The 23,389-nt window shown below is 40.2% G+C and overlaps 2 protein-coding genes and 1 long non-coding RNA gene across 4 annotated transcripts; 2 read left to right on the forward strand and 1 right to left on the reverse strand.

Annotated features, from left to right (window-relative positions):
• Positions 1-332: 332 nt before the first annotated feature.
• Positions 333-10,328, forward strand: LOC141791890 (7SK snRNA methylphosphate capping enzyme-like). Of its 2 annotated transcripts, none has more exons than XM_074672590.1 (5): positions 333-828; positions 2,392-4,235; positions 7,448-7,666; positions 7,795-7,918; positions 7,995-10,328. In XM_074672590.1, exons 2-5 carry the CDS (start codon positions 2,439-2,441, stop codon positions 8,027-8,029), a joined length of 2,175 nt encoding a protein of 724 aa, XP_074528691.1. In that variant the 5' UTR covers positions 333-828; positions 2,392-2,438; the 3' UTR covers positions 8,030-10,328. The 2 variants fall into 2 exon arrangements, with proteins under 2 accessions (XP_074528691.1, XP_074528692.1); XM_074672591.1 differs by having other exon boundaries at positions 333-700.
• Positions 10,329-15,735: 5,407 nt separating this feature from the next.
• Positions 15,736-19,339, reverse strand: LOC141792250 (uncharacterized). The gene is made up of 3 exons (XR_012598363.1): positions 19,262-19,339; positions 15,905-16,016; positions 15,736-15,762 (listed from the first exon to the last, which is right to left on the reverse strand). It is a non-coding gene; the product is annotated as an uncharacterized LOC141792250 (long non-coding RNA).
• On the forward strand, positions 19,079-23,355 carry spag7 (sperm associated antigen 7). Its single transcript, XM_074673106.1, has 7 exons — positions 19,079-19,229; positions 20,453-20,520; positions 20,849-20,937; positions 21,041-21,125; positions 21,219-21,308; positions 22,091-22,247; positions 22,343-23,355. The coding sequence occupies exons 1-7, from the start codon at positions 19,082-19,084 to the stop codon at positions 22,456-22,458; spliced, it is 753 nt and encodes a 250-aa protein (XP_074529207.1). The 5' UTR covers positions 19,079-19,081; the 3' UTR covers positions 22,459-23,355.
• Positions 23,356-23,389: the final 34 nt, after the last annotated feature.

The following is a 23,389-nucleotide window of genomic DNA, read 5'->3' on the forward strand; positions in this document are numbered from 1 at the left end:
ACCAAAAAAGAAAGCTATGCAAAATATTTGACAACTTATGAACAAAGTTAACCATCAGCAAACTTGATTTAAATTGCACGTTTGACACGATTTGTTTGTTTCCAAGTCTTGCAAATGCTAGCAGTATCAACTTCTGTTTTAAGCTACATGACTATCTGTTGGAAACTTTAAATCTTTCCTCTGACCGAGGTAACCTACAACTCAACTGAATTTGATAAGTTACTGATAAATTATCCCATTAAACTCATCGCTTGAGTGACCAACAGGAGAATGATCTAGAGCTGTAGACCTACAACCAACCACCATAGGGAGGTTTATAATATCCCAGTGAAGGAGCTCTTCTCCTCCCAGTCACAGATCTCCGCCCCAGTCATCTCAAACTGCTGCTGCTGCTGCTGCTCGGAGCCCGGATGCGCCGCCATGCCGACTCTCTCAGCGAATGGAATAATTTACCAACCTGTCTGACACTGGGCGATAGGAGTTGACTTAGCAAGTCAAGCAGACAGTTTGGAGGGTGGAGGAGCCCTAACCATAGACAGACAGGCTCGGAATACCCGTGCTGTTTTTACGTGTGTGTTTGCGTCGCTTGACACCGTTGTGTTGATGTAGGGGCACTTGTGTGCTAGCTAGGCTAACGTTAGCTCGAGTGTGGAGAGTGCGCGGTAGTGACAGTCCGGCCGGAGGCGGGGAGAGCCGAGAGGTGAGACTGTTACTTTGATGGTGACTGCACTGTTGACTGTAAGCGAATAGGTGGGCAGCCGGCTACGTAGTGCCACTTTGATATATGTGGCTCATGGTTTCGGGGGGTTCAGTCAGCAGCATAACGAGGTGGGTACTTAACTGTTTGTCTAATAAGGTTTTTTTGGCCGGAGTGTAGCCGAACGTTGAGTCGACGTATGGCCCACGATACAGCAGCTAGGAGCTAGCCTGCTAACTAGATAACTGTCCAGCACAGGGACCCCTAAACTTTTTAAGTCAGTTACCCCAGAGTGGAGCTTCCTCCGATGTGAGACCCCCAGTCTAATATAGGACACACGCCCTGAACGTGCAGTTTGGGCATTCTGCCGATATTTGGAAATGATAAAGGAAAGTAAACGGTGGATCAATGGTGCACCCTCTAATGTAAATACAAAGTGATTACTCGTGACGTCATCTTCAACTTACCCTCGTGTATTGAGGTGACCCCTGGGGGTCCTTAGGGTCAAGTTTTAGGGCTCAAAGTAATATATTTGAGCGGTTTCTTAAGATAAGTTGGGCTGAGATAAAGGACACTACTTTGCAATTCTGAGTATGTGATTGCTATGGGTTAGAGTCACGTGATCCATTAGAGTAAAATATTGTAGGACCTATTCCTTGGACAGTGAAACAGTATCTGTTCATGTGTGCTATGCAGTTTAAAGGCATGTGATGCATTGGAGACTATTCTATCAAACCATTGTGTTGTGGCTTGTTGCAATTTTGTCATGTAAAAAGGAAATGACATAACTCCAGCAACTAAATGAAAAGCATTTTTAAAAATTATTCTAATGTAGGTTTATGTATCCCAACAGTGGAAGTATATATTTATGTCTGCACTCTGTTTGGATAATATTAAAGTATAAGTTCGGTTTATACAGCTTTTACATTGTTTATAGAATGAAGTAGAACAAAATACTCACCCAGAAGGCTTTCCTGATCCAAGCAGTGCTTCGGGAGATATTTAGATCCAAAATCGTGCAGCGGACGTCCGTATAATGGGATCCATCAGGGCATAGACAGCGCCGCTCCTAAAACTGCATTAATCGTCCAAAAACTCATGTTTTTCACCAATATTCCATCACGGTCCGCTCCAGGTTAGTCCTCTGCTGCAGTCTGTGTCACTCCAGACAGCGCTGTGTGGCTGTACTGACCTCTGAACTGACGAAGACTTTGTTTACGTTTCTCCCTCAAAGAAAGGAGTCAGCTCTCCAGAAAGTACTGCGCATGCGCAGAGGGGCAAACGTAAACAAAGTCTTCGTCAGTTCAGAGGTCATTACAGCCACACAGCGCTGTCTGGAGTGACAGACTACAGCAGAGGACTAACCCGGAGCGGACCATGATGGAATATGGGTGAAAAACATGAGTTTTTGGAGGATTAATGCAATTTTAGGAGCAGGGCCGCTGCACGATTTTGGATCTAAATATCTCCCGAAGCACTGCTTGGATCAGGAAAGCCTTCTGGGTAAGTATTTTGTTCTACTTCATTCTATAAACAATATAAAAGCTGTATAAACCAAAATTATCCTTTAAATCAAAATTATTAAACATATTATTACTATGCTAGTTATTTCTGCTAGACTCTTCTAAAAAAGATTTATGACAAGATTATGTTTCAAAGTTTTTAATTTTTTTATTTTTTTTTTTCCTTTTCAGATCCTTTAAGATTTTTATGTCTGCATCAGCTCTGCAAATCAAAAAATATGTCGGTTGATGAGGACTCTGTAAAAACTGGCAGTCCACAGGCCAGCTCAACATCACCTCTGCAGCTCTCAGAATGCACTGGAGGTTACAGTGAACTATCTGTCATGGTGGAAGGTACTGCAGCTACCCCTGATTTTGATGCGGCTGCCTGCCCCGTCATGGGTGCTGCAGCCACATCCAAACACACCAGCACAACTGATGCTCTTACTCAGACAGACAGCGCAGGACAGAGAGTCAGAGGAAACGAGAATAACTTCAATCGCAGGAACAGCTTTCATCATTCCAAACAACAACAACAGTCAAAGCTCACAAAGCGTCGCAACACAGCCAACTCCAGCTTCAAGCATCCGACATCTGGCAAGAGGAGACGGAGGGCCATCTCTGAGAGTGACTCGGTCCTTCCCAACAAATTCCTCTTAGGTGGGAACATTTTTGACCCACTGAATCTCAATAGCCTCCTGGATGAGGAGGTTAACAGGGCGCTGAATGCAGAGACACCTAAATCCTCCCCACTGCCAGCAAAGAGCCGCGACCCAGTGGAGATCCTTATCCCCAGAGACATTACAGATCCCCTGAACTTGAACAGTGGGATAGCAGACGGCAGCTTCTTAGTATCCCCCTTCAAGAGTGGCGGCAGGAGGAGACACCGCAACAGACACCATGGAGGAGGTGGTGGTGGGATTTCAGCCACACAGATGAACCTGTCAGAATCAGGAAAAAGTGATTTAAAAGCTGGCACCTCTGCACCGCTTCAAGGTGTGTTAGCATCATGTTCTGCACTTGATATCTCCAAAGAGTCCAACCGTTTCTCCAGTGTAACAGGGGACTCCCATGAGCACTCAGCTGACAACTCAGGCAGCTGCAAGGAGGAGATAACATTAATATCTGTGGATGATCCCACTTCCTTTGTAACAGGGGGGCCAAACCAGCAGACAAGCAGACGCAAGCGCAGGCGCAACTCTGGCAAAGCTGAGCCCCCGCTGACCCATTCTAAACCAATTGGAAAGTCAGGAACTGGAGACAAGAGTTGTGGTACAGTGGGGTTGAGAAGTTCTCAGGCCTTCCATACACCAAGGAGCAGTGGTCCAAAGATGGGGCCAGGAGGACGGTCACACCAGCAGCCCTACAACCAGGGAAATCAGCAGCATCAGAAGAAGAAGTTCCAGTATGGAAACTACAACAAGTACTATGGGTACCGCAATCCAGGCGCAAGCGAAGACCCCCGAATACGTGTGCTTCGTCCAGAGTGGTTTGAAGGTAAAGACGTTTTGGATTTAGGTTGCAACTCAGGCCACTTAACTCTCTACATTGCCAAAATGCTAAGACCTGCCCGCATACTGGGCCTGGATATTGATAGCAGTCTTGTCCAAGCAGCACGCAAGAACATCAGGCACTATTTGTCTGAACTGCAGACCCAAGTGGCCAGGCAGGCAGTCAAGGGCACCAAACAGGAAGAGAGGAACGGTAATGACAGTCATGCAGGCACAGACGAGAAGCACAATGAAGCCAAGAGCAGGGATGAAAATGGGAGAGCGGTGAAAGGAGAAAGTGGCCCTGCAGAGGCTGTAAATGACAATGACTGCTGTCACACAGATGAGACAGGGGCCCAGAGGCTGGATAGCAAAACAGAGGAAGTGGAGCAACAAGATTTTGATTCACCCCCTGCTGACGACTCAGTAAGCTGCTCTTTTCCCGTTTCCCTGCGGATCTCCAGGGGGCCAATCGCTGCACCTCCACTAACAGAGGCATCCTCCACACGGCCAGGGGAGTTCCCCTCCAATGTGTCCTTCGTCAAGGTAAGACCGCATTTCCTGTGTGTGAACATTTGGTCCCAGCACGGATGAAATCTCCATGCTGGGATGTTATTTAATCATGAGAGCCTACATGAAATCAGAATTTCACAATTGGGCACCTGCTGTGCTGTAGCACTATGTGAAGATGCTGGCCTTTATCCTTTGTGAGACATTTTCCGATGTGTCCAAATCCCTGGCTCTGAATGAGGCTGATGCTGCAGGAAATACTCTGAGGTCCGACTGTCTTCACTAGAGGACTTGATATAAATCTTGCACCCACTTATTCTCCCTGGAACATTATTAGGATAATTAACTGGGCTCTATATTAGGGATGTCATTGTCAAGGCACAGTCATTTCTTACTGAGAATTTAGGTTGCACCTTGTGACTCACACAAATGTTGATGTAGAGTTTACAAGTATAATTAATACCAGCAATAATTTGGTCACAAAGATAACATTAAAATCTGGGTTTAAAAAAAGTAAAGCAGGATTTGTTAATATTTGTTAAGCAGAATAGAACTTTATTTGTCATTGCAACAAGTACAAAGAAATTGCAGACACTCACTTCTGAGATAAGAAAGATCTGTAAAGCCATTGTGATGGCCGGTTTATTTCATGTTTTATGGTTTGTGTTATAAGCGAGCATGTGATAAACATGCAAGTTCCATCTTTGTGAGTGATTACCTTGCCTCGTTCAAACTGATTGTGGAGGGAGTTTCCACTTGTTTAAAGAGATGAGTACCTTTCACATTTGAAATGATACTATTCCATTGCCTGGTGCCAGGCAATTGGTACTCAATGGTACCAATCTTCAGTACTTTTTTGTGTTTATGTAGTAAAAAAAATGTCTGTTTTGTTTAATAATAATTATTTTTAATAATTATTTATATAGCACATTTTAAAAACAGACCAACGTCTCCAAAGTGCTGTACAAAAGCAACAAAATAAAGGCAGGTACACAAAGCTCTGCCAGCTCCATAAAATAAATAAGCCATAAAATAAATAAGCCATAAAATAAAAACATGAATTAAAATAATAAATAAGATTAAATAAATTAAAAGACACAGAGGACCACACACCTCACTCGGTGTTAAAAGCCAGAGAATAAAAGTGGGCCTTAAGACGAGACTTAAAACAGTCCACTATGGGGGCCATTCGGAAAGGAGGGGCAAAGCGTTCCAGAGTTTGGGACCGACCACAGAGAAGGCCCTGTCCCCTCTGGTTTTAAGTCTCGTCTTAGGCACCACGAGCTGGGACTGGCCCTCAGACCTCAGAGCGCGCGCTGGAATGAAAATTTGGAGACAGTCTGTGATGTATTGAGGGGCCAGTCCATTCAAAGCTTTAAAAACAAACAAAAGGATCTTAAAATCAATTCTAAAATTAACAGGGAGTCAGTACAAAGAAGCTAAAATTGGGGTGATATGTTCGCGCTTTCTGGCCCCTGTTAAAAGTCGTGCCACAGAGTTCTGGACTATCTGCAACTGTGAGAGCGCATTTTTGCCTATACCTGTGTAAAGCGTATTGCAGTAGTCCAGGCGAGAAGAGATAAAAGTATGCACGACTTGTTCACGAAGATAAAAAGAATAATAAACTTGCAATGCTGTGTTTATGTCCAGCATGGGGAATCATCTTCTCTTCCAATCCCTCACAGTCACAAGGATGCGTTTAGGTACCTGAACATGGTACCTTTCACTTTTACGTGAATCGGTACCCGGTACTTTTGACAGAATTCAGTCGGTACCTATAAAGGTACCTAATTTGGTACCCATCCCTACTTGTTTATCCATGCTTCTGTCTTTGTATCTGTTGCCAACCAGAGGCTCACTATTCTCCTAAGCTGCTTGTGATTAATGGAGTTGTAAGCTGGATGCAGCAAAGAAGAGAGTTTCTTTTTTAATTATTTCACCAGTGTGATGTTGCAATGTGCCTGAAAGTATTTCCAATACCTTATTTTACGAGAGTTTTTCCTCTGAATATAAAGGATTTTAATAGGGAATATTCATTCTATATTTTATCAAGTCTTTAGGCCTCTCAGGCTTTGTGTGGGCAGCTGCATAAATTGGTTGGATGAAGAAACCCAAGTGTTTTTGAATGAAATCAATAACCGCCTCCTCCCTGCTATGAGCATTAGAGCTAATGGCAGAGCAGCACAGAGCTTATCCTGTAAATGCGTGGAAAGCTCTAAGAACAGTGCTTGAGCCTCCTCAGCCTGCACAGCACAGGATTTGATTAAAGGGGGAAATGTCGGGTTGTGCTCTGTTGTTCTGAAAACTGTGCCGACATCTGAAGATAAATGTATAAGAGAATTGAAATATAAAGAAAAAATATTGAAAGGTAGAAGGTGTTTTTATTTAGACTCTTTTATCTTACAATGATTAAGAGAGATGGTATTTTTCACATTCCTGTCACCAGATGTCCTGATCTCAGCTATCTGAACAGAGCCACTCGCCCTTTTTTTCACCTGATCCAGACTTGGTTTCTCTACACTTGGTACTTTCATCCTCTGTTTGCTTTTTTACCCTGAAGCACTGAGTATGCAAATTAATCTCTGCTTGTTTAATAGTGTCATGGCTCGTAGTCACAACAGACTGAGGCCGTGTTGTGTTTTACCTGGGTATTGAACACCTTTACCTTCTGTCTTCTTTCACAGACAGACAAATTTCCATTTGACTCTTAACTCAGCTTGCTTATTTGGACTGAAAGTGGGGCCGCCAACCAGAGAATACCTCCTCATTAATGAGGAGCAAGCTAAATGCAAATCTGACATTTAACTTGATTAGCAATACATCAATTATAAGAACAAGCTCCTTCCAGGCCTTCTGAATTCAAGTTTGAAATTAATCTTCTACTATTTGAAAGTCAAGTGGTTTTACAAAGTGGCCAGGAAATTTGCTGTACATCCTGTCTAATCTTTGTGTGAGAAGGACTGGAAGACTGCTTGATGTTTTTCATTATTAAAAGAGCCAAAGGGTCAGTGTCACACAGATGTTGTTCACCAGCAGCAAAGGGTTTGTGTGGTATGCAAGTAATGGTTTGAATATGAGTTTTGGATCTTCACGTCACTGCACTCTACTGTCCCACACACATGACAAAAAAAAACTACTCTGAACATTTTTACAAAAGATGTTACGGTGCCAGAAATGTGCCTCGTATGAGAATGTCTCTCCATTTTTACGTTCAAACCACCAATGCCCATACCCCTCTTCTCTTTTAGGCCAATTATGTCCTGGACAATGATAATCTTCTTGTGACGCAGCGGCCAGAGTATGACGTGATCCTGTGCCTGAGCGTTAGCAAGTGGGTTCATCTGAACTGGGGAGACAGCGGCCTCAAGCGCCTCTTTAAAAGGGTCTACAGACATCTCCGTCCTGGGGGCCTGTTCATCCTGGAGCCACAGCCCTGGGAGTCCTATGTGAGGAGGAAGAAGCTGACGGTAAGAAACCGGGGTGACAAGGCTATTGTGAAATAAGGACACTCTGAGCTGCATCAGGCACATTTACTTGCTTTAAAGCTTGGTTTGTGGGTGTAATGAATGACGTGTGCTCTTCTTTCATTTGGCAGGATAACATCAACAGAAATTATCACAACATCCGCCTCAAACCTGATCAGTTTTCATCATACCTCACAAACGAAGTGGGCTTCACCAGTTTTGAGTACCTTGGAGCCCCCAAGTGTTCAATTAGAGGTAACGTAATGAACTGTCAGATACGATAATATCCATTCTGCAGCTTGATGTTTAACTCTTCTGTCTATCACAACAGGTTTTCAGAGGCCAATGTACTTATTTCACAAATGACCGCTCCTGCCTTGATGATCATTGAATGTGAGTAGCCTGAATCACCAACAAGACAAACAAGTCAGTCAGCTGCCCTGGACTGCAAGGAGTCATCTTAGTCCTTTCTCCAGTTACTTCAACACTGAAGATGACATTCAGAGAGGGAAATGGGACCAGGAGGGGGAATAATTTTGTATGGGTGAGATGAGGAGAAACGCTCATCATACATATTTTTACAAGAACAGCAGACTGAACTCAGACAAGACTCTACAATGTCTAACCAGGAGCTGAACATCACAATTTGAACTGACTGCAGAGGAGGTGCTCACCTGATCTTTCTTCAGACTATCCTAGTGCTAATGATGCCAGAGTTTGGCCATAAAATGTGTTTGAATCTCTTCAGCCACATATCTCTACTTTCAAACCTTTGCTCTGTGCCACCACATCACCATGTATTAAGCATGTTTGTGTTGGGAGATAGGACAGACATTGCAATTGACCACCACCCCAAAGCTCCAGAGGATAACTAAAACAAAGCCATGGTCTGATTATACTGTCAAGAATAGCAGCACCAATGTGTAGGAGATGAAGCCTCGTGGTACAGATTACACTGCAGCAAATAATGGCAAAGATATCAAGGCTCCTCTCAAAGACAAAAAAATGGCACATTTTAGTGAATATAAAACAGCCAAAAAAACGGCATCAGCCAAAGATTCTGAAACGGACTGCTGATGCTTTTTGTACCATTTTCCCACCCTGATGGTTTTGCCATTATTTTGCAAAATAGGCCAAAGAGCTGAATGAACTCTAATCTGTGACAGAGCTGGGAGAATTTATTCCACATTTAAATTGTACTATATGAAAGCTCTAAAATTGCACAAACCTGAGAACCCGTGAAGTGAAAAGTGTCTTGAGTGAGTGATAGAGTAATGCAGGGATGCAAAGGATGTAATGCAATGAGGAAGTGCATTCAAAATAGCAAAAATTATCCAATGAGTAGTACAATTTGACCAGAGCATTGCAAAAACGTTTTCAAGTGTTCAACAATCAGTTCCACTGAGTTCTCCATTATGGCATCATATCACACACAGTACTTAAATTCTGCACATTCTGTTGCACTGTTTATTACAAATCCCAATTGAAAATTTAAACATCACATTTTTAGGAAGTTTTGGCTGTTTTGAATGCAAACTTTCTTTGACATGAGTGCTTTGGAGTTTGAGCTGACAAAATCACTTCATGGGCTCTGTAAGCCTTACTGATGCTCCATCCTAATGGTAGGGGGCACATTTGAGCTGTAGTGACACTCAGGTGTGAGCTCAGCTCTAAATAATTCAGCACAGAGACCACAAGGACTATTTTGCAAGGTAGATCTGTAGCATGCAGTGATGTGTTTTTTTCGTTTTCATATGACAGTTAAGCCATAGCCCTACTTAATGTAATGTCAGAAATGTCCTTCGTGAGGTGCTGACTGAGACACTTATCAAGAATGCATTGTACAACAGAGAGCCTCTGTTTGAAACATTTTAAGGGTGTATGACTCTGACACATGCATTGTTTTGAGTGGGTTAATCCTTACTACTGAAAAGGCGCTAATTCCAACAGCAGCTCAACCTTTTTCTAACTCTCGTCAGACTGAACAAACATTAACTTCTGTGGAAATTATGTCTGAAAGGACTGGAAAGTAGCCACATGACTCTTTTTTTAATGACAATATGCTGTTTGTTTGGAAGAACTGATAAAATTTTGCTCTCAGATTTGAAAAAAGATCAACCTCTCAGTCTTAATCCTCATGAGGTCTCTTACCAGTTACTGACAGTCGGTCTTTGTGATAGTAACTTTTTTAGATTGCACTGACACCACTTATCAACACCTTTTTCATTTTCAGTGGTTGGGACAGAAAAAAAGTCTCTATCATTTGTATCATTTGGCACACTAGGGTAGGAGACAGGGAAAAAGATAGGTGATACTGTCTTTCTGTTTTAGTAAATGAGCAATGTAAATAAGTTTGGAAAATTTCTTTAACTGTTGTCGTTAATAGGTTAATAACTGCTTTTGTCATTTTCCAGTGGATTTTTTTTGTCTTGTTTTCGAAATTTTTGCTGCCAAGTTGTGAGTGAGTCACAGGTCAGAGTTTTTGTCCTAAAATGGACCACTAATCTAGCTCTGTATCAAGAAACAAATTTGTACATTTTGAAGCTCTGATGTGTTTGATTTGTTCTGTCCTGTTAGGCAAATGGATTGTAAAATTTGCTCTTTATTTTTTTATAAACTGTTTGAAAGGAGTGCTGGTGTCAATGCACTATCATTTCACTTTATTTGATGCGCCATAGACATTTCAAAGTCATAATATGAATATTATATAATATTTATATAATATTTATATTAGAAATTTTTTTCAAAAACATTTTTATGAAAATTTTGTGAAACACTGATCATCCTACAAAATGAAGCTTCAAGTTGAAATCTGTGGCAAAGGGAACTAACCACCCCTTTCCTCTCAACTAAGACAATCTGACTCTCGGGTAAAAGTCAGGGCATTGCTGTATCTTCATAGGAAATTAGCATTGTTTGTAAGAGTTCTTATTGGTAGCTTAATAATAAGCAGTTTATTTAAGATACTAAATGTCTTTGCTACCAGCATAAGAAACACTGCACCTTACTGTTTCAGTAGCGTAACTTTACTAGATATAACTTGAGTCCCAGTTTACATGTCCATTCAGCTGAGCTGAGGTTCTTCCTGGAGATGTGAAACAGCATGTTGTCGTACACAGTGCTATGTAAGCTATACTCTACAAGGCAATACAATTTGTGATTTCTATTGTGATATGTTACATTTCCTGAAAGATAAGGAGCAATACTCCTGTTTTAGTGCAACACAGAACTATTTCAAATTTGCTATGCTGCTTTGACACTCATGTTATAGAAACGAGAAATACAATTTTATGGGAATTTTGCTCTTTCAAATAATAGCACTGCCCCTTTAAGGATTTTTAGGAAGTAAACAATATGTGTGTGTGAAATTTCCAGGTCTGCATTTTTTATTCTGCAGAAAAAAAAATCAAATTTAAGTTAATGACAGGGAAACCACTACATGTTATGTGGTTATTAAATTAATGTAATGTTTGACTTATCAATATCAAGACTGCTGACCCCTCGGAGCTGAGCCAATTCCTCATTGGCCTAATTGCAGAATTACAGCATTTGATCATCAAGGGTTTGGCTGAGTGAAACTTATTTGTCACTTTTGTGCAGATAATGTGGTAATCCTGCTTTCAGCAACTCTTTTTAAATTCTACATTTGAAAACTTGACATTCAGATTTACACTTACATTTTTACAGCTTCCAATGCACCAAGTTTTAGCTACAACCATATTTTACATTGAAGCTTTACTAGAAAGGAAATGTAGGCGGGATATTTGCCAGAATCCTTGAAGCACTGAAAAAACAAAAAACCTATTTTATTATAACTTTCCTTGTTGCACAACAAACGCACAAGTTCAAAGAGTACATGATCACCTCCAACTGTTTAATTTGCACTAATATGACTAGATGGAATTTAAAACAGTTAAAGTACATTCTAAAGTCAGAATTTGTGTTTTACTTGTACCTAAGTTTTGGAGCCAGTTTTCTGGAGGAACCTGGAATTAACATAGCCCCATCTGTCAGAGGATGTTTTAATAGCCATTATTCAAAACAAAAATATATCTGTTCCTGTGTTCATCTTTTTCATTGATTAAAAGTGGTTCCAGATTTGGTGGTTTGACTTTTGCTCACACAGCTCCTTGTTGAATTAGTGAAATGGAGGAAGTAGTTACAGGTACCTGTAGAGCATGTCATTGTACAGATTCTACTTCTGTTGAATGGTAAAATATAGTGTTACATTTTGACTTGAGGTCCTGGCTGAGAGAATAATCAACTTTATATGTATTTAAAACTCCAGAGGTTGATTCATTCACAAAAACACAAAGAGTCAGATCTTCTGTTGTGATCTTCATAGCTTTGGAGGCATCTAGTTTTAACCTGAGAGTTCATCTTAAAATCTCATAAAAACTATGAGAAACTTCTTTTTAGTTCTAAATGAAATTAGCAGTTAATAATATTAACAAAATATTCTTGGTCAGATTCAATCATTAGTTTGTGTAGAGGTATAATAACTACTGAGTTAGATGAATTCATGTTAGAGTCTGAGTCAGAGGTGAAGTGCCGTGTTGAGCAGTTTTGCATGAAATGACTGTCTTTGCCCAATAGCTCTCCTAGCCTCACCTAGCCTTGTGGAACGGATGATACCACGAGTATATCTTCTTGAGGAACGTTTTGTACTTCGACTGGTGCTATTGCACTAGATGCAAGGCCATAAATATTTTCCCCTTCGCATTAGTTCCTACAAATTGTTTATCTCCTGATCTGATGACTGATATATCTGTGATTAAAAGCTGTGTTCTCTCCAAAGAAGCTACTTAAGACAGATTCATGGAGCTCAGTGGAGATTCCTTTAACTTGGTTTCTGTGTAGGCCAGGGAAATTAATTATATACCTGTCTCTCCATGCAGGCTTTGTGGTAATGGGACAGTTAATTCAATTCAATTCTACCTTGATAATTTTCCTGGTAGAGGTTGGCCAAAGGCCAACAAAGCTGCAGGAATTTTCGAGCTATCCTGAGTGGAAACCTCAACTGCTGGTCGAGATTAACTACCTCATTGAGCTCAAATCTAAATTCAGAACAGACCTCTGCTGGCTGATGTTCTGTGCCCTAGCTATTGCCTGCAAGAGTTATAGTAATGGCTACTATACCTGCACTGCATCAAAGTTCACCCGCAACCTGCTGGAATGTGCTGCAGTAAGATGGGGTTCTTGGACTTAAGAAGCTGTGTAAAAAGGTTTTCCTAATGAAGAAGCTTGGCCTTGTTGTTCACCTTTATACATGTCGGCACAGTGCTCTGGGTCCTTTTGCTTGTTGGTGATTGCCGTGCCAGTCAGTTCCATGGTACCAGCTCTGATTGGTCCTTCACCTCTCAATAAGCCACAGGCTGTTGTCTCAGTTGATATTTAGTCCAAGGAGAACTGATGCAGCACACTTTAAAAAAAAAAAAAACAACAACAACAGCAACAATAACAAAAAACTTGTACACAATTGTTTTATTTGGTTAGATGCCCGAATAGTCAGCAAATGGGGCAAGATTTCCCTAATTTTGATTATTTATTGATATAATTTTGGTTATAGATCAGTGTACAGTATGAGACTCAGGCCTGTGAACTCAACAACGAACAGCTATAACCTGGTTATAACCCATTTTCATTTGGTGACTGAAATTACATTTCTTTCTTATTAGTATTCAAACAGTTCAATGTGAATCAGTTGCTGTAAATTCATACTTTAAAAAAAAGACCACAGCATCTTCAAACCTCAATTTATTTTCATTCAAATGCACATTTTTAGAGCTTATCCATCATGTGATAACTTTCAGTTTTAAGCTGTTGCTGTCAGCTTTGTGAAGACAGACAGCCTCATGTAAACAGGTCTGTGAGGGGTTTTACCCCTTTGTGGTTGGGTCACGCTGTGCTGTCTGAATAGTACAAAGATTCAACCCAGATGACAATGCAGGGCACAATACAGCGGCTCCTGTTTACAAATAGCATCCATGCCTTTAACACCTACTGGCCTGTGCCAGTCATTAACCATCTTCAGGTCCTGGTCTGCTGGTACAACATCCAGTATCCACATGGACAAACAAGGGGCTCAATGTCTATGTCAATCAGATTGCAGTATTTCATAATGCCTGCCTTTCTTTTATAACACTGTTTGCTCAAAAACAGGCCACTGTGTTTGTTTCAAGCTAATGCTAACATTGCCGGCTAATTAAAAACTAAGCCACAAAGCAAGTTCCCCCAACAAAGACATTTGACCTTACAGTTGGAGACAGGCAAACAATATGACAATGAATTTGCTTTGCAATCGTGACTGCCGGGTTGTGACGTTGTTCATCTGTTCCAGACAGTGTTGTCTAGACAGACAGAATGGTGAGATGACATAAACACAGACAAGAGACATTACACTTCATTCACAAAAGCTCTATCCAATCCCTGCTGTTTGGGTTAGTCTCTTGACCATCATTGTGACTCTGGTCAGATCAGGATTGGATGAAAGCATGCCATGTTCAACTCAGGCTGCTTTCCATGCTCATATTTACCAAAGGTCAGGCTGTGTGTAGAAGTGAAAACACTAATTTTTGATGCTCATTAGGTGTCAAGTGAAAAAAATCACGTCATCATCAATCATCGTCATAGCATACTTGAAGCTCGATGTAAGACAAGATAAGATAAGATAAGATAATATAAGATAAGACAAGATAAGACAAACTTTATTGTTCCCAAAGAGAAATTTCTCATGGACATAAGTGCAGTGCTTCTCACATTTAATACATCACTCGCTCATTGATACATTCATACCAATCTACAGTATACAATATAATATACAATAACATGCCTGTTGAAAAATAAATAACTGAATAAAAGCTGTGTTCACTGTGGCATGCCAGTGACACAACACATGCCAATAAATACAAAACATACCAATATGGTGCTAAAAATCAATGTCAGTAAAATTAATGCAATAAGACAGCCCTCCTGCTCGTACATTAGAGCATTGTGTTACATTACCGCAGATTGTTTGTTAAATAAAGTGATGGAATAAGGGAGGAAGGAGAGTTTGAGTTGATCACTTTTATTTCAACTAGCTCTGAACTGTCTTGCAGTGGGCAATAGCTCATATTCTGAAAAAAGAACATGAATGTTTTGTGCCCTGGTGATGATGATTTTTTCAAAGATAGTTTGAAGGGACAGGTAATTTTTCTTACCTATCACTTTCATAGCATGTTTAAGCATTTTGTTGATCTTTGATTTACACTGAACAGATCTGAACAGACTCCTAATGACAGCATTATAGAAGGTCAGCATCACACTCTTACTGACACCAAACAATCTGAGTCTACGGAGAAAGTGCAGTCTCTGGGCAAGTTTGGCACACAAGAAATCAACATGTACATCCCACTTTAGTAAGTTGTCTATCTGGATGCCTAAATACCTAAAAGAGTCCACCTGCTCAATTAGACTGTAACTTATTGAAACTGTGTCATGTGATCTAACTGCCCTGGGGCGTATATCATCTCTTTAGTTTTTCTAGTGTTCAGAATGAGATGATGTTCCTCACACCAAGCCTGAAATGAGATAACCTCATTTAGGTAAACAGAAGGGAAACCATCAACATAAAAGAGGCTAAGAGTAAGAGTGTTGTCTGAGAATTTTATGACTTCTCATGTTCTTTATTCAGAATATGGGCTATTGCCCTCTGGAAGATAGTTCAGAGCTAGCAGAATTAAAAGTAATCGCTAAATATCAACAAACCAGAGTAGATTCTTTTCATGCATTTATTGAAACACTGCATTTCAGAGTTTGAAGGGAAGTGTTTGAGGTACAGGATTCATCACACAAAGGAAACATTATTCTAAAATGGAAAAACATGGTTTCAGCTTCACACATGGGGGCTGCTTTTGCAAGAAGTTCACTTCAAAATCCATCAGTGTCAAATTCCACAGCAACACGAAGAGAAGGTCTACTGAGAGTAACACTGTCAAATGATGAAACCAGAAGAATGCTGCATGTCTGTACTGACAGATACTGTACTGAAGATGTCAGCCAGCACTCTGTGACATCTTGCAGACATCAGCAGGTGCTAAAAACGCGTAGCACAGCACCTGAAAATGAGCACAGTGCAAAGTAAGTGAGCCCATACTTCTGACTTTCGTTTGGTAAAACATAGTCTTGAATGGTGTTTTCTTGTTAAGGCAGACAAAAAATAATGTAGTGTCATCCTCCTGTATGAATCTTACAGTCTACCTGTATCTACGAGGGCAACCGTGATGACTAACGATGTACTCCTGAGCATAGCAGAACCGCCTGCAGAGTCCTCTATGCCCACAAGTCCAGTATTGCGTCTCTGGGTCATTGCCTGTAGGTCATCATAAATAAATCAATTAAAAGTAAATTATTTTAATGTTGGAATGACTTTCAGATAGTTTCATATTTAGACAATGCTTTTACTCCTCTTCAGAGCCACACAAGCAGGCCTAATATGAGTACAGAGTATTTTGAGCATTCCCCAGATGATGATTTGCTTGGTTTGATCTCACACAGTAGGAAAATGTGCGCATCCATTTAATGCTTACCCTCCCCAACTGCGAACATCAGGAGAAGCACAAGGAGAACCAATCTCAGTCCCTTCATGTTTGGGTACCAATAAGCTCTCAGACACTGTGCTGCACAGGCTGATGCTGCATTTATACAGCATTTCCACCATGGGGGTGGAGTCCGTCATGCTCTGTGCAAATCACAACAACAAAGTATGGCTGAATGATGACAGAATGAGAGGTCAGGACTGTCAGCTTTCAGCTTAGTCAACAGCTGAAGTTTCTTGGGAATTTTAGATGGTGTACTTTGATCAACTAACAAATCAAAAGTTTATGTTCCCTGTATTCCTTGTTTATCTGTTCCTGAGATACTGAAAATCATCTGCTCCACACAGAACTTTAAATAAGAAAGATGTTATCTCATGATACCCTTGTGACTGGATTTAGGAGTACACAGGTCTTCTTTAAAAAGAACTACACTATCAAAAGATATAACAGCAGGTAAAATAACTTATCTGTTTATTTTTCCACATAGTAAGTGATCCGATCTATTCTGTGTTTTCAGAGCTGCCCAGTGTTACAAGTCTGGCCTACCAATATCTGAATATAGCACAGCTTTATATATTATTGCTGATGCTGTGAAACTGAAATAAAACTGCACGAAACACACTGCTTCAGGGACACAGGGGAGAATGGTTAACAAAACAGTAACAATGGGAGGCAGGGACACAGGAACATTAACATGTACGACATGCCCTCTAGTGCTCATTAAAAAAAATGTTTGCTTGCTCGTGTATTCCCTCACTGATAAATTCCATCAAAAAGTAACCATTAAAATGTTTTTATTGACTGTTGGTCACTTTATTCTTGTCACCTTTCGACTTGAAAACCAGGAAACGACTGAGCTTTAGAAGCTCAGAAGAACTGCACAGCCAGTAAAGACCAGAATCAGACACAGGTCAGTTAACAACTAAATACAAAGCTGTTTCAATATTTTCACAGTGCCCACCAGTCATTATCTTGTGTGCTCAAGAAAATTACCTAATGGGAGGGAATTATTATTTTTTGTACCTAAGAAAATGATCTTGTGGGAATCTGTGTGCATGCATTAGTGGTAATGATTGTACTTATCATCACCTGCCTTCATTACTCACTAAACTTTTTCATGTGCCCATGTTGTATCATCTTACATAGATTATCTTGTGTGCCCACGTAGGTCCTATTCACCTTAGACAAATACAGTGGTAGTAATGACATCCACTTACCATAATTTGATGTTTTGTGCCATTATTGTCCAGTAATTTGCTTCTTTAATTGTGTGAATACTGCTCAGGGTTTTCTTTTAAGCATTTCACAGAAGGTTACAGGTTACATTAACTCATCTTCCACGGCAGAGTTGAGAGGTCAGCCTTGTGTTGTGTTTTTATGCAGTTATGAAACACTGATCAACATCTGCTTGTATTGGTCAAATTGTTATTATTTAAAGTGGTACTTTTGAACTAACAATAGAGTCAATTAAAAAAAAAAAAACTAACTAACTGTAAGTTTGTATGGGAACCCATTTCCCACTGAGAAAAAAAGGAAGTGAAAGGTTAAAAATAATAATGATTTGGTTAGTCATAGTGGCTTAGAATCTCATTTTAAGAAAGCAGTTCATAATAATCATTAACTATCTCATATTTATGACTAAGTATGTCATAATTTTGTCTAATTAATTGACTCCTTATCATGACTTAGTTTTTTTTCTTGCCCTTGTATTACAGTTTTTCTCCTTTGGTTTGGCTCATTTCTTGAAACAGAAATTACATCCTCAAAACTCTAGGATCATTTGGCAAAACAGTCTTACAGTTCAGCACAACATCATAGTTCACTTGCAAAAGCTCATATTTCCCCCAAAACTTTTCACTAATGCTTCAAATTTAAATTCCTTTCCCAAACAAAAATTCAGTGCCACCAAAAATGCAAAGAAACTTCTCAATTCCTTTGGCTCATTTCTTGAAACAGCGATGACATGCCCAACACTCTTGGCGCTTTTGCCAAAATAACCTGGATGGTTCACCTGCAAAAGCTCATATATCTCTCCCAAAACTGTTCAGTCATGTGTCAGATGACAAATACTTGAATTATCCCGAGGGAAACTCAAGGCATCCAGTAACGGCTACAAGACAAACATGATATGAAATATAGTTATAAATTGAACCAAAGGACTGATGCACCCTCCCACACATCCATTTATCAATAGAACATATACTACATGTGTAAAATAAGAACTAGAGGCTGACTCTTGGGACAGCTGTGCAAATGGAGTGTGGCAAAAGCGGGATTGAGTCCAAGAGTCATTGTGTGCTATACCCTGGCCTGACTGTGAGGTGTTAAACAGATGATTAGCCAGGGGGACAAAAAAGTTCCTGGGTCTGTCCATGGAGCAGGACAGTGACTGCAATCTGCCACCAAACACACTCCGCTGCCTGGTGAAGGTGCTAAGCAGAGGGTGGTGGGTGTTGTCCATGATGGAGAGCATTCTGTTCAGGGTCTTTCTCTCTGTCACTGTAACTAGAGTCAATCTGTGCTCCCACAACAGCCAGCCTTCCTCACCAGTCTGTCCACCTGTGCTGCATCCCTCTCCTTGCTGCTTCCTCACTGGCCACCACTGACTGATAAATAAGCAGCAGCAGCTTTGACACTTTATGAGTGAATTATATTGCACTTTAAAACACATGGTACACAACCACTTCCCAAACCATTTATTTACGGAGTTGCTGAAGAAAAAAAAAAGAGGAAAAGCAGAGTCCATGGTTCCATAGTAATACAACTTCCATACAGTAGATGGCGGTGCAGGTGTTTAACGTGGTGTGCTCCATGTGCTTCAGAGAGAAGAAACACTGTGATGATATGCGCCTGCGCAGCTCGTACAACCGCGGCCAACAACAAACTGCCCTTTCATTCCAAGATGGCGGACTTACTCGGATCGATCTTAAACTCGATGGAAAAACCTCCAACCGTCGGCGACCAGGAGAGCCGACGAAAGGCTCGAGGTACATATTAAATCGCTTGTACTAAGACTCACCTGGGCTCGGTATGGAACTGGTGGATTTGATAATGATAGGGAACTGGAAGGGATTTAGAAGACAGGTGAAGGGACAACTCCTGCTGCTGTTATTGGCCAGTTCGGCGATCAAGTAACGTGAGGCGCAGTTGGCCCAGTTTATTAAGCACCGCCTCTTCGGAGCATGTTGCCCCCAATAAAACAAAACTAATGTAAATAGAATATTTATATATGGTTACCCAACTGAGTGAAGGTCCTTCCTATGAGGGGAAGTGTTCAACATGGTAAAATTAAATCTTTGTCCATCTACTCTGTGGCAAAACTGTCAAGGTTGTAGTGCGGAGGCCATGTCTTATCGTGTTACAGGCATAGACTGTATATAGATATAGATCTATATAGATAGATGTATTTGTACAGTCTATGGTTACAGGCGTTGACTGTATGATGGATAAACACTCTGGGTCACGTTTTAATGGGAAGACCCGAGCTAAACAGAAAGAAGTCTCACAGGAAGCACACATCTTTAAACCCCCCATCATCCCTTTTGTTTTTGATTTTTTTTTTTTTTTTAACTTTCTCAGATACATCCATCTCCTCTTTTTGCAAATATATCTACAGGCTAGAATTTGAAACATTGAGAAAGCTTGTTATAGTCAGTTCTGTCAATACAAATAATAACATATAGTTTTCAGTTTCATAGATTGGGACCAATTAATACCATACAATAAGATTTCAGTTGTTCCTGAAAGCTCCTTTGAGGTTTCAAAGCTTAGAGAAGTATTTAATTTTCTGTATCACTAATACTTGAGGAAAATCAGTAAATTCCAATGACAATTTTGCTATCCCAAGACAATGATTGTTACATTTTGGCAAAGCCGAGTGATGTCACAAACACACATCTCTTATCTACTTTATGAGTTGTTGTGAAACAGACAGTCACAATTTGCAGGCCCAGCAATAAAACTTCATGCTGCAAATGCATGCAACAAATAATAGGATTTACTTGGCACTGTTTTCCTGCCCTGAGTGATCATGAAATGTGGTTTAGAGATTCCAGGAAGTGTGTGTTTTTTATCAGCCTTTTTGTGCCTGCAGTCCTTACAAAACACAGTTGTAGCTGAAATGCTACAGGCCCTTTGTTTACAACAGAAACTTTTAAGTGACCAACAATCAATAAATGTAATAAAACCCTTGAGTTCTGTTTTTTTTAAGAGCAAGCAGCACGACTTAAGAAGATGGAGGAACATGAGAAAAGAAAGAAAGCTGAGTTCAGGAAAAAGGTAAACAATTTTTTTCTTTTACAGATAGAATGTACACTCATAGTCCACTTTATTAGGAACACATGCAAAAACCTTATGTAGTCTGATATAACTGTGCTGTCATACCATTGCTTTTTGATTTATTGTGTCATTATCATTGGACATGTGTATACTTAGGTTCACCTAAAACAGCTCAAAAACTGTTATGGTTGGGAAAAAAAGACAAGTCATCATAAAAGTGCTCCATAAGAAAATTGTAATTTACCAACTGCACACTGCGTGTGATTCCTCTTTTATCCTGTTTTTTTTTCCATTGTCAAACTTACTTCCCTGCCTTTCTCTGTTTCAGATGGAAAAAGAGGTTTCAGATTTCATACAAGATAGCTCACAACAGAAGAGGAAATATAACCCCATGGGCAAGATTGAACGAAGTATTTTGTAAGTCACCATCACAGTTTATCGACAGGTTCTTCACGCAACAAACATGAGATTCTCTGTCATCACTTCAGAGTTCCTTTTTTCAACTCTCCCTGTCTGATAGGCATGATGTTGCAGAGGTGGCTGGTTTGACTTCGTTTTCTTTTGGAGAGGACGAAGAGAGCCGCTACGTCATGCTTTTTAAGAAGGTCTGAATACACATAATCAAACTTTAATTAAACAGTAGTAAAAAAAAAACTCAGAAGGAGTAACATGACTGTTTCCTACTTCCTGTGTAATAGGAGTTTGCACCATCAGATGAGGAGCTAGAAGCCTACCGTAAAGGAGAGGAGTGGGATCCCAAGCTGGCAGAGCAAAGGCGGAGACTAAAAGTAATATTGGATACACTTATGTTCACCAATGCCCCCTCTGATGTATCCAAGGCCTGACATAAACTTTTTTTTTTTTCCAAATGTCTTAAGGGAATGTAAACTCACACAGTACTGTCCAACTGTTGTTAACTATTGAAGTTTCCTATGACCACTCTTACATGGATACTAAAGACAGAGAATGTAACTTCAGCAACAACTAGAACATACACTTATTATCTTTTTGGCATTTATGGGGCATTAAATCCTGACCTTTACAGCACAGAGACTCTGAAACATGCAGATACAGACTCATGATACAACTTAATACAACTCAGCTATAGCAGGAAAAAATACTCAGGAACTACCTGTTTTCTATAGTAAACACACAGCGTTAGTTAACATAAGATCCTACCTGATACTGTAGATATTTAATAATTGATGAAGTTATGAACACAGCATCTCTTTGAATATTAACAGCTGAGTATCTGTGTCTGCTTGATGGTTAGATTTTTAACGCTTTCAGATTCAGCCTGTCTTTGATTTGAAAACGGTAGATCGACCAAACTTTCTGATAGGCTGTGATTGGCTCTCATGACTCTGTATGGACTGCACAGCAGCCAGTGCAGGCTCAGGCTGAAGTTTTGTTTGACTTTTAAAGTAATTTTGTGTCTCAAACATAAGGTCAGAATCAGAGTGGTAGGAAATTCTGACTTTCATTTCACAGTGCAGTCTTATAAAATCCAGCTATGTAGTAGGTGTGTTCTTTCCTCATTGTTTTGCTCTTTTCGTCCTCTTTATTGTAGGAACAGGCTGCATTAGAAGAAACTGAATCCAGTAAGACGAAGACAGCTGAGGCGTGTCCCAACTCAAACTACAGAGACAAGTACAGTCACCTGATAGGCACCTCAGCTGCAAAAGACGCAGCTCACACACTAGAGGCCAACAGCGCCTATGGCTGTGGTGAGGAAATGTTTTGACATCGGCCTGGTTTGTTGAAAACATAGCTTACTTAGCATTCTGTATTCACTCTGCCTTGTTCTGTCTCTTTTTTCTAGTGCCGGTCGCAAACAAGAGGGATACTCGCTCCATAGAAGAAGCCATGAATCAAATTAGAGCAAAGAAACGTCAGAAGCTAGAGGATGACACAGGAGCTCACCACAGCAGCTCCTGAGTGTGCACCTTTTTGCTTTCTGTCTACTGATGAGTGTGTGTGTGTTTGTGTGGGCGCATATGTGTGCCTGTCCAAGTCAGCCTGATAATGCAACACCCTTTCATTCAGACATTAAAGAGTATAACTTATATGACAGGTTTTATATGTAATACGAAAGCTACTATGACTTGGACTTTGTTATAACTATGGATAGTAGAGGATGCTCAGGTGTGTCCAATGCAGAAGGTGGATCATTTAACATTTTCACATTTTTTCATCATGCACAAGCTTTTCTAAAGCCTGTTACACACATGATCAGACCCAGTAGTTCATTTAAAAAAAATACTGTCTGGTATACACTCAGCATCTGAAAAACTCCTTTTCTTAATGTTATTTTTATAGAGCTTTTTTTTCAGGTAGATTTGCTCTTTTAAGATGTATTTCAAACATAAAAATGCAAATAATGTGGAGCTCTGGGTTTTTTCAAATCAAGATTTTAGACATAAGCATGGCTGTAAAGTCCAGTATAACAAGCTCAGTTTTTTAAAAGGGATCAGAAATGTTGTCCGTTTTACCGGTTTATGGTTTGTCTCTTTTTCTGTGGCTCAGTTTGTTTCAGATACATTGTACATTTTAGAGCATGCAATTTCCTTCATTGCAAGAGGAAAAATCATACCATCTGATGTGATCTATCTGTGAATACAAGTATTATGCCAAACTAAACGTATTGTTATTGTACAGCCTTGTGTTGGCTCAAATTTGGCATCATGGTAGGATGCAGACTCATACAGACATTTGTGACCCTCCTTTTATTCGTCATATCTCTGATAAGTTTCATCATCTTGATGTCTATTTTAAGATGGTTGCACTGTTTTATCTCTTATGTGTGTTAATAAAATGAGATCTGTCGGTATGTTACCCTCTCCACAGAAGCCCAGTTTTTGCTTTTCAT

This window comes from Halichoeres trimaculatus, unplaced genomic scaffold (assembly GCF_033239565.1).
Source record: "Halichoeres trimaculatus isolate MK-OKI-2021-1 unplaced genomic scaffold, fHalTri1.1 fHalTri1_scaffold_6, whole genome shotgun sequence".
Lineage (NCBI taxonomy): Eukaryota > Metazoa > Chordata > Actinopteri > Labriformes > Labridae > Halichoeres > Halichoeres trimaculatus.